At 50.6% G+C, this 12,581-nt stretch overlaps 1 protein-coding gene across 3 annotated transcripts in view; it reads left to right on the forward strand.

Moving 5' to 3' along the window:
* Positions 1–8,906, forward strand: part of LOC127005229 (uncharacterized) — a 52,970-nt gene extending 44,064 nt beyond the window's left edge. For all 3 annotated transcript variants that reach the window (XM_050873960.1, XM_050873959.1, XM_050873958.1), the window contains exon 4: positions 5,043–8,906. In XM_050873960.1, the coding sequence (XP_050729917.1) occupies positions 5,043–7,080 (2,038 nt within the window). In that variant the 3' untranslated portion in view covers positions 7,081–8,906. The remainder of the gene's footprint in view (positions 1–5,042) is intronic.
* The last annotated feature ends 3,675 nt before the right edge of the window (positions 8,907–12,581 follow it).

The following is a 12,581-nucleotide window of genomic DNA, read 5'->3' on the forward strand; positions in this document are numbered from 1 at the left end:
TCTTAGGAGTTGCATTTCCAGGGGTAGTTTTATGACCCTGGTGGTAGTCTGACCCTTCTTCTGTACCATGAACCTAAAGAAACACCCATTAGAACCCGATTCACCCCATTTTTTACCTTTGGAAATAGTTGACTGCATGAGAGGCGGGAGCGTTTGACAATCCTGGCTGGTTCGGGCGCCGTCTCTTGCCTGGGAACGGTTTGGTCGCCGCGCAGAAGCCCCCGTTGTCATCTCCGTCAGGCTGATAAACATGTCCATATCTCACGCGTAAATAAATACCTACTGGAGCGAGACTTGCAGTTATAAATGGTGGAGTCATCGCTTGAAATGAGAGAGGGAGAAGAGGAGGAGGAGGAGGAGAAGGGGGAGAAAACAGAGAAGGGGAAAGAAGGACACAAGGAGAGATAGGAAGAGAGAATAGGGAGTAAAAGGAGGAGGAGGAGGAGACAGAGGAGGGGAAGAAGGAGAGGGAGAAAAGAGGGAGAGAGAGAGGTAAGGGAAGAATCAGAAGAAGGAGGAAGGAGGAAGAAAGAAGGAAACAGAGAAGGAGAAAGAGGGACAAACGAAGAGAGAGAGAGAGAGAGAGAGAGAGAGAGAGAGAGAGAGAGAGAGAGAGAGAGAGAGAGCAAGGGAGAAGAATCAAAAAGAGGAAGAGAAGGAGAAAGAGAGAGAGACCCGACTACCCAGAGAAGAAGGCGGAGGAGGAGGAGGGAGGACAGGAGGGACTCGAACCCGCGTGCCCTTATAGAGTCGATATGGAAAGTGCAGAGCGCCAAATAGGAGAGGAGGTAAACATGGCGAGACTGGTTGCATCTGATTCTGGGCTCTAAGGGTCAGGGCAATAAGAGTGTTTTTTGGGTGATTTTGAGGCTTTGTTCTGGTGATACGACGAGACGCTGAAGAGAGGGTGGAGCCATAAGAGAGAGAGAGAGAGAGAGAGAGAGAGAGAGAGAGAGAGAGAGAGAGAGAGAGAGAGAGAGAGAGAGAGAGAGAGAGAGAGAGAGAGAGAGAGAGAGAGAGAGAGAGAGAGAGAGAGAGAGAGAGAGAGAGAGAGAGAGAGAGAGATTGTGAACGATAAACACATAGACAAGCGATTATTAAAGGGATGAATAAGACCTGATTTAGTGACCCCTTAAAAATCATCGCCCATTTTCTTCCTTTTTTTTTGTATATTGTTAGTTCCAGAAAGAGATAGATAAAGAGAGAGAGAGAGAGAGAGAGAGAGAGAGAGAGAGAGAGAGAGAGAGAGATATTAGAAGCGATAAACACATAGAGAAGCGATTATTGAAAGGATCAATAAGACCTGATTTAGTTACCCCTTAAAAATCATCGCCCATTTTTTTTTTTTTTTGTTTTTTATATTGTTAGTTCCAGAAAGAGATAAATAGATAGATAGATAAAGAGAAAGAGAGTGAGATCGGAAGCAAAAATAAACATTAGTATAGATAAATTAAAACACAAAAATACAAGATAAAAACCATCAATAGACATAAAATAAACAAAAAAGTGATCAATATCTATTTTAACATCCACAAACAGAACGTAAACAAACACGAAGTAGAGAAAACGGAACATACAATAAACAAAAAAAAGAAAATGGGTGATGATTTTTAAGGGGATACAAAACCAGATCTTATTCAATCCTTTAATATCGCTTCCCTTAATTAAATATACTGTGAATTTAGAGAAGAATATGAAGATAAGAATGAATAGATAGGACAGAAAAAGGAAGCGGAGGGAAGAGAGAGAGAGAGAGACAAAGAGAGGATCAAAGGGCAGCGAGATGAGAGAGATGAAGAGGAGGAGGAGGAAGAGGAAGAAGAAGAAGAAGAGGAGGAGGAGGAGGATAGATAAATAGTGTATATGGTATAATCGTAATCTTGTTAATGTTATGGAAGGGATAATGGTGTGTGTGTGTGTGTGTGTGTGTGTGTGTGTGTGTGTGGACGCGCGCCCCGCCCATCCTCAGGTGTGTGTGTGTGTGCGTGTGTGTGTGTGTGTGTGTGTGTGTGTGTAACAGGTGCAGCAGCGCAAGACATAAGGTGCTCAGAACTGCCCTTTTTTTTCATCCTCCTTCCCCCCCTCCTCCTCCTCCTCCTCCTCCTCCTCTTCCTTATCCCAAACTTTTGCGCCTTTAAAAGCTCTTCCATCTATGGGCGGGACAGTGTTCGAATCCCTTTCCCTCACCCTGACTTCGGCTTCATGTTATTCGTTATTGTTGTTGTTGTTGTTGTTGATGATGATAAAGTAGTAGTAGTAGGAGTAGTAGTAGTAGTAGTAGTAATAGTGGTAGTAGTCGTAGTAGAAGTAGTAGTAGCAGATAAAGAGAGAGAGAGAGAGAGAGAGAGAGAGAGAGAGAGAGAGAGAGAAGGAAAACAATGATGATATTAATGACAATAATATAGATTTTCTTGATATCCTTTTTCTTATCCTTCATCCTCCCTTTCCATCGTTTTCTCCTACTCCTCTATCCCCCCCCCCCTTCCCCCTTCTCTCCCTCCCTCCCTTCCTCTCTACCATATACAAATCCCCTTCCTCCACATCTCTCCTCCCCTCTTCCCTTCCTTCCTTTCTTTCCTCCCCTTCTTCCCTCCTTCCTCCCCATCTCTTCTCCCCTTCAGCATAATCTCTCCATATACATCAATCCTTGGGGTGTGGAATGCCATTATGGGCCAAGCAAGGAGAGGAGGAGGAGGAGGAGAAGGAGGAGGAGGAAGAGGACAAAACATAAGGGTGATTCTGTTGGATGTGGGTTTTTTCTCTCTCTCTCTCTCTCTCTCTCTCTCTCTCTCTCTCTCTCTCTCTCTCTCTCTCTCTCTCTCTCTCTCTCTCTCTCTCTCTCTCTCTCTCTCCTTTTTAGACACGCCTCACCTGTGTTTGGTGGTAATTAAGTCTTATTGTTGAGAGAGAGAGAGAGAGAGAGAGAGAGAGAGAGAGAGTAGGGGGGAAGGAGGGGGAGGGGAGTTGGTCATAGTTTAACAATAGTAGTAGTAGTAGTAGTAGTAGTAGTAGTAGTAGTAATAGTATATAGTAATAGTAGTAGTAGTAGTAGTAGTAAGCAGTAGTAAGCACAGCAAAACAACAACAACAACAATAAGAATAAAAGAATAAAAAATAAACAAGAAATTCAAACACATAAACAAAACAAAAAAATATATATATATAAACATCGTGAAATCTAACACCAGACTCAAAGAGCATCCGATCCTTTATATATACGTTCCCCGCCTACAGGAAGGGTGTTGGATCCTCTTACTTCCCCTCCAGAAAAAGAATCAAATCCTCCTCCTCCTCCTCCTTGGCGAATGTTAAAGAGTTACTCAATCTTGTTTGGGTGCCGCTGTCTTGTCCTCTCTCCTTTCTTCCTTTCTATTTCTCCTTTCCTTCTCTCTCTCCTTTCTATCTTTCTCTTTTCCTCCTTCGTGTCTTACTTTCTCTTTTCTTCTCTTTCTTCGTCCTTTCTTGTTCTTCCTTTCTTCCTCGGTCTCTCTCTCTCTCTCTCTCTCTCTCTCTCTCTCTCTCTCTCTCTCTCTCCTTCCTTCTTCTCCTCCTTTCTCCTTCCTCTCTTTCTTCGTCCTTTCGTCTTCCTTTCTTAATTCCTCCTTCTCTCTCTCTCCTTTCTTCCTTTCTCTTTCCTCCTTCCTTTCTTTCTCCTTTCCTCTCTACCTTTCTTCCTCACCTTCCCCTTCCTTTTTTCCTTTCTTCATCCCCCTCTCTCTCCTTTTTTTTTCTTCTTATAAATAGCAAAGTAACTGAGATCAAGCTAAAAATCAAAATCAAATGGAAATAAATCGTGAATCGTAACACGGAGAGAGAAAACAACCAAGCAAACAAACAACTAAACAAAGAAAACAAGGAAAATCAAAACAAAAACACCATCATGAGACAGACGGCGCTGCGCAAGAGGCTGCTGTCATGGCGTGTCCCCTTCAGGAGACAAGATTACTGCGGGCGTCGCGGAAGGCAGTGCTTACTTCTTTTTCCTCTCCTTCTCGGCGGGTAATGACAGAGGGACGAAGGGAGGAGGAGGAGGAGGAGGAGGCAATAAGATACGACACAGCGAGCCGCGGAAGGGAATAGGAGGAGGAGGAGGAGGAGGGGAAGAAGAAGGGTGTACCAGAGGCGTGCCGCGGAAGGGAGACAGTGTAGCCAGCGCGAACACACACCCTCACACACCTTCCCGCAGTGTTGCCAGCGCCGCAGAGACCGGTCTGGCGTAAATGGCGGGGCGGCCTTATGAGGAGGGGCATATATGGGCGGCCAATACACAGTGATTAATAATAAAACAGCCCCTGGACGCTGCGTCGGGGCCCGGGGGAACAAGGTGCTAACTCACCCTCAACCCTAAAGGCGAAAGTCTCTTAGCACGCAAAGGTCACAAGGACTGTTTTGGGAGGTGGGTGCGTGTCCGCCTCTCCCCCAGCCTGTTATATGAGTCCCCCCTTAAACAGGCATATTCTCTGTTATCAGGCGGGCCGTAGAAGGCGAGGCAGGGCCGTTTAATGCGCAGGAGACTCGCCCTGTTTGGAAAGGCCCCCACACCTGAAAGACGATACAATTTATGCTGCAAATATAGTTGTGTGGGGGGGAAGGGGGGTAGGGGGGCGTGATAAAGGAGTGGGGGGACTCGTGGAGGGGCTGCGTCAGGTGGAGCGCCGCGTGGACAGGTGTGTGGAGGGGAACAGGTGCAGGTGTGCGTGGGGGCGGAGGGACTGCCGGGGGCGTGGCCTGGGTAAGGGGAAAAAGGGGCTTCCCGTGTGAGGTGCGCGGCAGGTGTGCGGGGGGCGGGGGCGGGGGCGCGGACATCTGGGGGCGCGGCGCAGGGAAGGGGTCGTCGGGACGGTCATGTATAGCAACAGTATGAGTGCAGGCCCCCCCCTCCCCCCCCCAGTCGCCCGTGGGTCACTCAGGAGCAGCGGGGGGCGGGGGGGCAGGTGGGCGGGCCTGCGAGTGGTCAGGTTTTTGGGCAGGCTGTGGGGGCGGCGGGCGGGGCGGCGCGGCTCGGGGGCGCGGGACCACTACTAACAGGCCGTGTGTTGCAGGGGTCGGCGGCGGCAGAGGCTGTACAAGCTCAAGTTCCACCACCAGGCGCTGCCGCCGGAGTACCTGGACCACTACGAGGCGTCCCTGCGGCAGGAGCAGCGCGCGGCGGCGGCGGCGGCGGCAGCGGCGGCGGCCTCCCCCCCTGCCCCGCGACCCCAGCGGGAGGCCCTGGGCCCCGACCCCCCACACGGAGGAGCCGGGGCAGGCTTGCAGGGTGGAGTGCCACGCCAGGGTAGGGGCGGGCGCGGGCGGGGGCGCGGGCGGGGTCAGCGTGCCCCGCGGCCCATCACCATCCACGAGGCGGGCGGGGCGGCCACCGAGGCGCTGCTGCGGGAGATTCTGCTGACCCGGCCACACCTGCACACGGCGGCGCTCACCCAGGCCGCCCTCGCCCGCGCCCATTCCGTGCCCTCCATCATGCTGGCCACGCCGCCCCGGGCACGCCGCGCCCCCAGCCCCGCCCTGCCCGCCCACGACCACCAGCTACCCTACATGGGCGAGATGCAGCTGGACGAGCGGCCGCGGCGCGGCAGGAAGCCCAAGAAGGCGGACATCACACACCTCATCTCCAAGAACTACGGAGTGGCGGGGCTGCCGGGCTCCGGCGCGCTGCACGAGGCGGCGCTGCAGCAGCTGCACCAACAGCTGCAGCTACACCAGCAGCACCAGCACCAGCAGCAGCAGCACCCGCACTACCCCCACACCTACCAGCCCTCGCAGCAGCCGCCGCCCGAGCGGCCGCGCGGCGGCGAGGCGGAGGGCAATGAGGCGGCGCCGCAGGAGGGCCTGGCGCGCTCCCACAGCTACTCGTCGCTGCTGCACACGGCCCTGATGGCGGCGGAGGCGGGGGACCAGAGCGAGCCCCTCAACCTGTGCGTGCGCGACGACCCGGGGCTCAAGTGTGACCCCGAGCACCCGGCGCAGGGCCACCACCACACGCCGCCCGTCAAGCTGGAGCCCGACGAGGACCCCCCCGGCGGGGAGGCCGCGTGGGCGGGGGGCGGGCGGTCGGGCGGCCCCTACTGGCTGCAGGACTACCGCCTCAAGACGGAGGACGGCCTCAGCTCCGGCCAGTCCACGCCCTCGCTCTGCTCCCAGTCCTCCCACCTGCCCTCCCTCTCCCCCCCCGCCTTCCCCCACATGTCCCCGCCGCCACACTTCCCCCTGATGGGCTGCCCCCAGTCCCCGCCCTGCCCCTCCCCCCTGCCCGCCTCGCCCGCCCACCACCACCGCAATGTGCACGCCCTCCTCAAAGAGTCGCTGCAGCAGCGGCTGGACGAGGCAGCGCGGGAGCGGCTGTCCCCCCAGGACAGCGTGGTCAGGGCGCGGGGGGGCGAGGGGCGGGGGTCGCGGGCGGCGGGGGCGGGGCACGGGGCGCGGAGAAAGCGGTCGGCGCTGTTCATTCCCCCGGCGGACCCCAACACGGAGGTCAGCATCTGTAAGTTCAAGTTCACGGGCGGCCCCAACCCCGTCCTGGAGGAGAAGAAGATGGTGAGTGTGGGCGCGGGTGGGCGGCTGCGGTACTGCGGCGCGGGGGGCGGGGCCGGCGGGGGGCGGGACCTGCGGCTGTCCGGCAAGCTAATCGACAACATTACCAAGTGTGAGAAGGACGTGAAGAAGATCCGGCTGGAGAGCGACACGGAGGACACATGCAGCCTGCCGGGGCTGGGCAGCAACGCGGCCTCCCCCGTGCACACGCTGGAGCGGGGTACACAGGGGCCGCCGCCCCAGGAGGACTCGCCCAAGCGGAAGCGGCGCTCCAAGAAGTCCTCGGTGCGGGAGAAGCTGGAGCAGACGCTGCGGGAGCGCGGCCTGCTCATCCAGACCCAGCAGGTGGAGTCCGCAGAGGGCGCCACCTACTGCAAGTTCCGGCAGCTGCGGAAGTTCACGCGCTACCTCTTCAGGAGCTGGAAGGACTACCTGCCGGGGCAGCTGCAGGAGGCGGGCGGCGGGCCCATGGAGGGCTACTCCGACCCCCGACCCCCGCCCTTCCCCCCACACCTGGTGCGGCGGCCGCCCACTCCCGAGCACCGCTGACACTCCCCCCAGGCAGCGGGCGGGGCGCCGTGGCCGCCGCCCACGCGCTCCGCTCCATAAAGTACAAGAGTTCGCCGCGAGGTGCTCCGGGGCTGCGGGCGCCGGAGGTGTGGGCGGGGCGGGGCGAGGCGGGGCACGCACTCATGTCGTCTTTCATAACACAAACTGGAGAAGCCATTCTAAAACGACTAATACTCTCTCTTAGGGTTGTCCTAATCACACTGTCGTCCTCTTAACCGCCCGAAGCTTTAACGACCATTGGCATTACAACCTGACGGGACCTGGCGCGCGGCGGCCGTGCAGCTGCTCCTCCTCCTCCTCCTCCTCCTCAACCTCAGCGACTCAACACGTCTTCGTTTTGTACTGGTTCACTTCCCGTCTCGTTGGAGGACTCTCAGTTGTAGTATTTCTAATAATAACGTCTCAGGTACAAAGTGTGTCGGGGCGCGGCGCGGCGCGGGGCGGGGCGGGGCGGGGCGGGGCGGGGTGGGGCGTCCAGGTGACCCTCGACACGGGGGCGCCGCCAAGGGGGAATAACAGCCCCTAAATTACTGCCACAAAGTTGTCACAATAATTTTAATAAGGGGTGGAGGGAGATAGTGATGGGAGGCGGTGTGTGTGTATGTGTGTGTGTGTGTGTGTGTGTGTGTATGTGGGCAGCATCCCGTCACTAACACTGCCGCTGAAGGGGAGGGGGGATCAGGAGGGGGCATGGGGGCGCCAGACAGGCACAACACGGCACCTTCACACACCTGAGGTCACGTGACCCACTGACCCGGCAAGGTGTGCAGCGAATCACCATTTTATACCTGTCTCCTTCAGTGTGTTCATGTCACGTTCAGATTCAGATTCTCGTCATTTTCCTTGAGTCCCAATTTTTGAGTCCCGCATATTTTCGATTTTGAGGAGACAGTGAAGGTTGTTTTTTCCCCTTTTTTTCTGTTTTGACGCGTGATGTTTTAGTTTGCAGGACATTACTGTAGAGATTTTTCATTTGGGTTTTCTGTCCGTCCATCCGTCCGTCTGTGTGTGAGTCTGTGTGTGTGTGTGTGTGTCTGTGTGCCTTACGATATGTGTTGATCACATACCCACGCGTAGAAATTGTGTCCGTCGTAAAGCTGTTAAAGAAGTTAGATTTTTATCCCTCGTTGTTTTTATATGTGAATCTGAAGTGATCTGCATTATAGTGATGAAGAGAAGTGTTTTTTTCACTTATTTTTGTGTCTGTATATATATCGAAACACGAGTATGTTTCCGTTTCACCAAAGGAATGTTCGAAGGAGAGAAAAACAAAACAAAACAGTAGAAGGCAAACAAACAGAGTGGCATTCATTGTAAAAGGAAAACAAAATATAAATACATGAAAAGCAGTGTTGAGATGAAGTGCATTGTGGGTGGAAAGAACCGCGAGAAAGAAACAAGCGAGCATCGGATCAGAGAGTTACAAGAGTGTGCAATAAGAGATGGAAAACAAGAAAGAGAGAGAGAGATAATACGTACCAATACAGGAGTGAATGAAAAGAAGAGAATAAGAAAGAAAAGGAAAATGTCTTACACGCCAATACAAGAAAACAAAAAAGAGACCGTGAAAAGTAAGAAGAAAAGTAGGAAAGAGAGGGAAAGTATCTCGCACGCTGATACAAAATAGAGATAGTGAAAATTTGATAGTAGGAAAGAGAAAAGATTAAGAAAGGAAAGGAAAGGATCATACACGCCTACCCAAGAATGAAAATAAGTGAGAGGGAAAGAGAAAGAGAGGAAAAGGAAAACTTGGAAAAGAGAGAGCGAAAGAAAACCAAGAGAGTGGAAACAGTGAGAGAGAGAGAGAGAGAGAGAGAGAGAGAGAGAGAGAGAGAAAACCAAAACAAGACTGGAAAAACAAATGCAAGTGAGAGAGAAAGAAAAAAAACTAGAAAAAGAGAAAGAAAACAAGAAAAAAGAGAGAACGAAAGAAAGAGAGAGAGAAAACAAACAAACCCAACATCTCCAGTGCCAATACAAGAGTGCCAATATAAGAGTGCCAATACAAGAGTGCCTATACAATGGATCTGACTGGATTTAAGTCCCCAAACAAAACCCTATCACACACGACTCCCCTTAAATACTGCGCCGTGCCTCTCCACACGCCAAGACCCTGTTGTGTATATCATACCTTCTGTGTATATTTATGCTCCATAATGCCTGTATAAACGACATAGGACTAATATATTTAGCCGTCAGGACAAACAACACCGTAATACAACATCAACAACAAGGAAGAAAATAAAGAGGAGAGAAGGGAGGTGGAGGGGAGGGGAGGAGGGGGTGGTGTGTGTGTGTGTGTGTGTGTGTGTGTGTGTGTGTGTGTGTGTGTGTGTGTGTGTGTGTGTGTGTGTGTGTGTGTGTTTCCTATTCCTTTCTTCCTCTTCTTTTTATTATTATTATTGTTCTTGTTTTATAGTTTTCCTTTTTCTTCTTTTCATCTTCTTCCTCTTCCTCTTCTTCTTGATCTTGTTGTTATAGTTCTCCTTTTTCTTCTTCTTCTTCTTCTTCGTCTCCAATTTCAACAAAACCGTATAGAAAAATAATTGCATTCAGGTCATTCACAATTATTATTATTATTATTATTATTATTATTATTATTATTATCATCACTGCTATCATTATCATCATTGGAAAGTTTCTCGCCTCGGTTCAAGTTAACCAAATGTCGAGTCAAAACGAAGAATGCGCTCACTCAGCCTCTCTATCAACGACTGAGTGTTCTTGACCAAGCCCGTATTTCAATGACGGCGGCTTGAGTAGTCTTGATCAAGCAGTGCCTAGGTTGCCGTGGGTTGGCTTGACTCGGGTTTGGGTCAGCCTACGGAAGGGAAAGATGCCCCGCCCTCTACTGGTCTAAAGGGTACTGTAGGGCTTTCCTATTGGGCCTGCTCTGTTGATAAGTGCTGATTTTTATTATTTAGTTATTGAGTTATTTATTGTTATTAGTTTTATCATTACCGTTATTGCTGTTTTTAATCGTCTATCCGTCTATCTATTTTTCTATCTATATCTTTCCTATCTTGAGCACTTATTTATATTATTACTCTTATCATTATCATTATTAACGTCATTGCTGTCTGTTTCTCTCTATCTCTGTCTATCTATATATTTATCTCTATCTATTTATCTATTCTCGCAAATCTTCTCACTTTTATCATAGGTATTGTCTTTCTCTTTATCTATCTCTGTCTATCTATCTATCTATCATACCTGGCACCACGCCCCCCCCCCCCCTCCCCCTGGGCAGGACTAGTCTAGAAGCGAGGGTGAAAGAGCTTTTGGTTAGGGTGGTGGAAGGGTGAATCTCCCATGCCTCCCTCTGCCCTGTTACACCCCCCCCCTCCATCCTCTCCCCCCCCACCCATACTGCACCCCCTCCTCCCATCTCTCCCCTTCCCTCCCTTCCTACCTTACCCCCCCCCCCTCTTTCCTCCCCCTTGCCTCCTCCTCCACGACCCTTCTTCCTTCTCTCCTCCTCCCCTCCCTTCCTTACCTCCCCCCTCACGTTCCCCCTTCCTCTCTTTCCCCTACCTTCCCCAATACCTCCCCGGCCATCACGTTCCCTCTACTTTCCCTCCCCCCTTCCTTTCCTCCCTTTTACCTCCTCCTCCACGCCCCCCCTTCCTTCCCTCCCTTTACTTCCCCCACCAAGGCACTCTCCCTTCCCGTTCCCTTCCCTCCCTTTCCTTCACCATCTACGCCCCCTTCCCGTCCTCCCCTCCCTTTCTCCCGTACCACACACCCCTTCCCTGCCCCCTCTCCCCCCGCCCCCTCCCCCCCCCACCTCGTCTCCCCTCTCCATAAATGTGATGTTTTCCGGAATTTCGACAAAGATAAAGAATGTACGTGCGATTTTTTTTTTTTTACATTTTTTTGGTCCCTTTTTTTTGTAAATTTTCAGGATTTATTTTCACGTGTTGCATTTACGTATTTTATTTGGGCAGAATTTATTTATTTATTTTTTTTTTATTGACCCGTCTGCCTCCCCCCCCAAACAATAAAAAATACTTGTTGACCATCCAATAAAAAATAAAAATTAATGACAATGCCTGGTTTGAATCGTGTACAAATACCCTTCTCATGTCCTTTTTTTTTATTTCCCTGTAAGTGTTAAATCATCAGGGTACTTTTTTGTTTATTTTTGAATGCCAAGAGATATGTATTTTAGTAGCTGTCTAGTTAATAAGTCTAACTAAGGTAAGGGCTATGACAGATTGCACTTAAAGAGTCACTACTTCATAAATCGCTGTAAGAAATAATAAAACAACAACTATAATTACTAATGCCAGAAGAAGGTAAGAACGTATCTCTTTAATATTCTCAGAACACTTCAAAATACGCCATGGGAGGCATGTTCAAAATAGGTCTTAGCGGCAAGGGAATTTAAGTTAAATCAAAACATACACATTTACTTATTCTTGAGATAAATAAATAAGAGTTAGGATTTTGTTTTAAGTTAGGGGATGTTAATAGAGAGAAGAACAATGGTTTAATGGAAGATGTACTGAGAGAAAATGGGGTCAGGGTTGCCTTAAGTCTAGAGCGTTGAGTCTCGCCAGTCGCTACAGGAAATGGCTTGTTTAGAGTTCTCAAGCGCCATATTTACCATGAGTTCCCGCTTAACAAGACACATGTTCTCGAGGGGATAACCAGCCTCACTAACACACCTTTGTTTTCTTTTTACGTCCATACCTATAGCGCCGGTAGACTTGCTTGAGGGGCCTGGATGGTATTCGGCCCCTCCCCGTCATGGTGCAGGCAAGTGTTTATAGTGGCGCCATCTTCTCTTGGCTCATGCTGCTCCCCGGAACTCCTTCTTGATTCACTTGGACGGTTTCCTCTAGAGTCCGGGTTGATGGGTGGTCTTCAGGACAGCATGTGGGTAGTTTTAAGCCACTCGGCGGTGACTGAAAAATCCGAGGTGGTAGCGTGGGGATTCGAACTCGCGTCATCCATCACGTGGTGAATGTGGGCCCAGCACGCTACCACTCAGCCACCGCCTACCCTACTGTTACATAGCTACGTGGCCTTATCACACGTAAACCTGAAATTAGTGACCTGAATTGAACGATTTTAAGAGGAGAGTATCAAGACACCTCTCCAACCGAAATTGACCTCTCTTCTGATCTTTCGTTCTTTTTTCTTTTGTAGGAGTAGCGTCTAGCGGGCTTTTTGTGTTGCTGTCTTTGTTTTATTGCCCTTGAGCTGCCTTCCTTGCTGTAAGAATAAATAAAACACATTCATTTACGTGTGTTTAGTTGTGAAATTGGGGATGTAATGTCCTTAGAATTTAGACACTTACAATATTTGGGTATTTTAATTAAACGGATTACGCTTTTTATTCGGTAAGTTATTCACAGTTTCCATGCAGAGGTGAGTACTATATAGCATAACGGCTTCTTTGATTACTTCACAGGGCAGGTAAGTAAGTATAAATAAGAGGTGGGCGGGATTTACCTGGGAAGTGGGCGGGGCAG

The sequence above is a fragment of the Eriocheir sinensis genome, chromosome 29 (assembly GCF_024679095.1).
Source record: "Eriocheir sinensis breed Jianghai 21 chromosome 29, ASM2467909v1, whole genome shotgun sequence".
Classification (NCBI taxonomy): Eukaryota; Metazoa; Arthropoda; class Malacostraca; order Decapoda; family Varunidae; genus Eriocheir; species Eriocheir sinensis.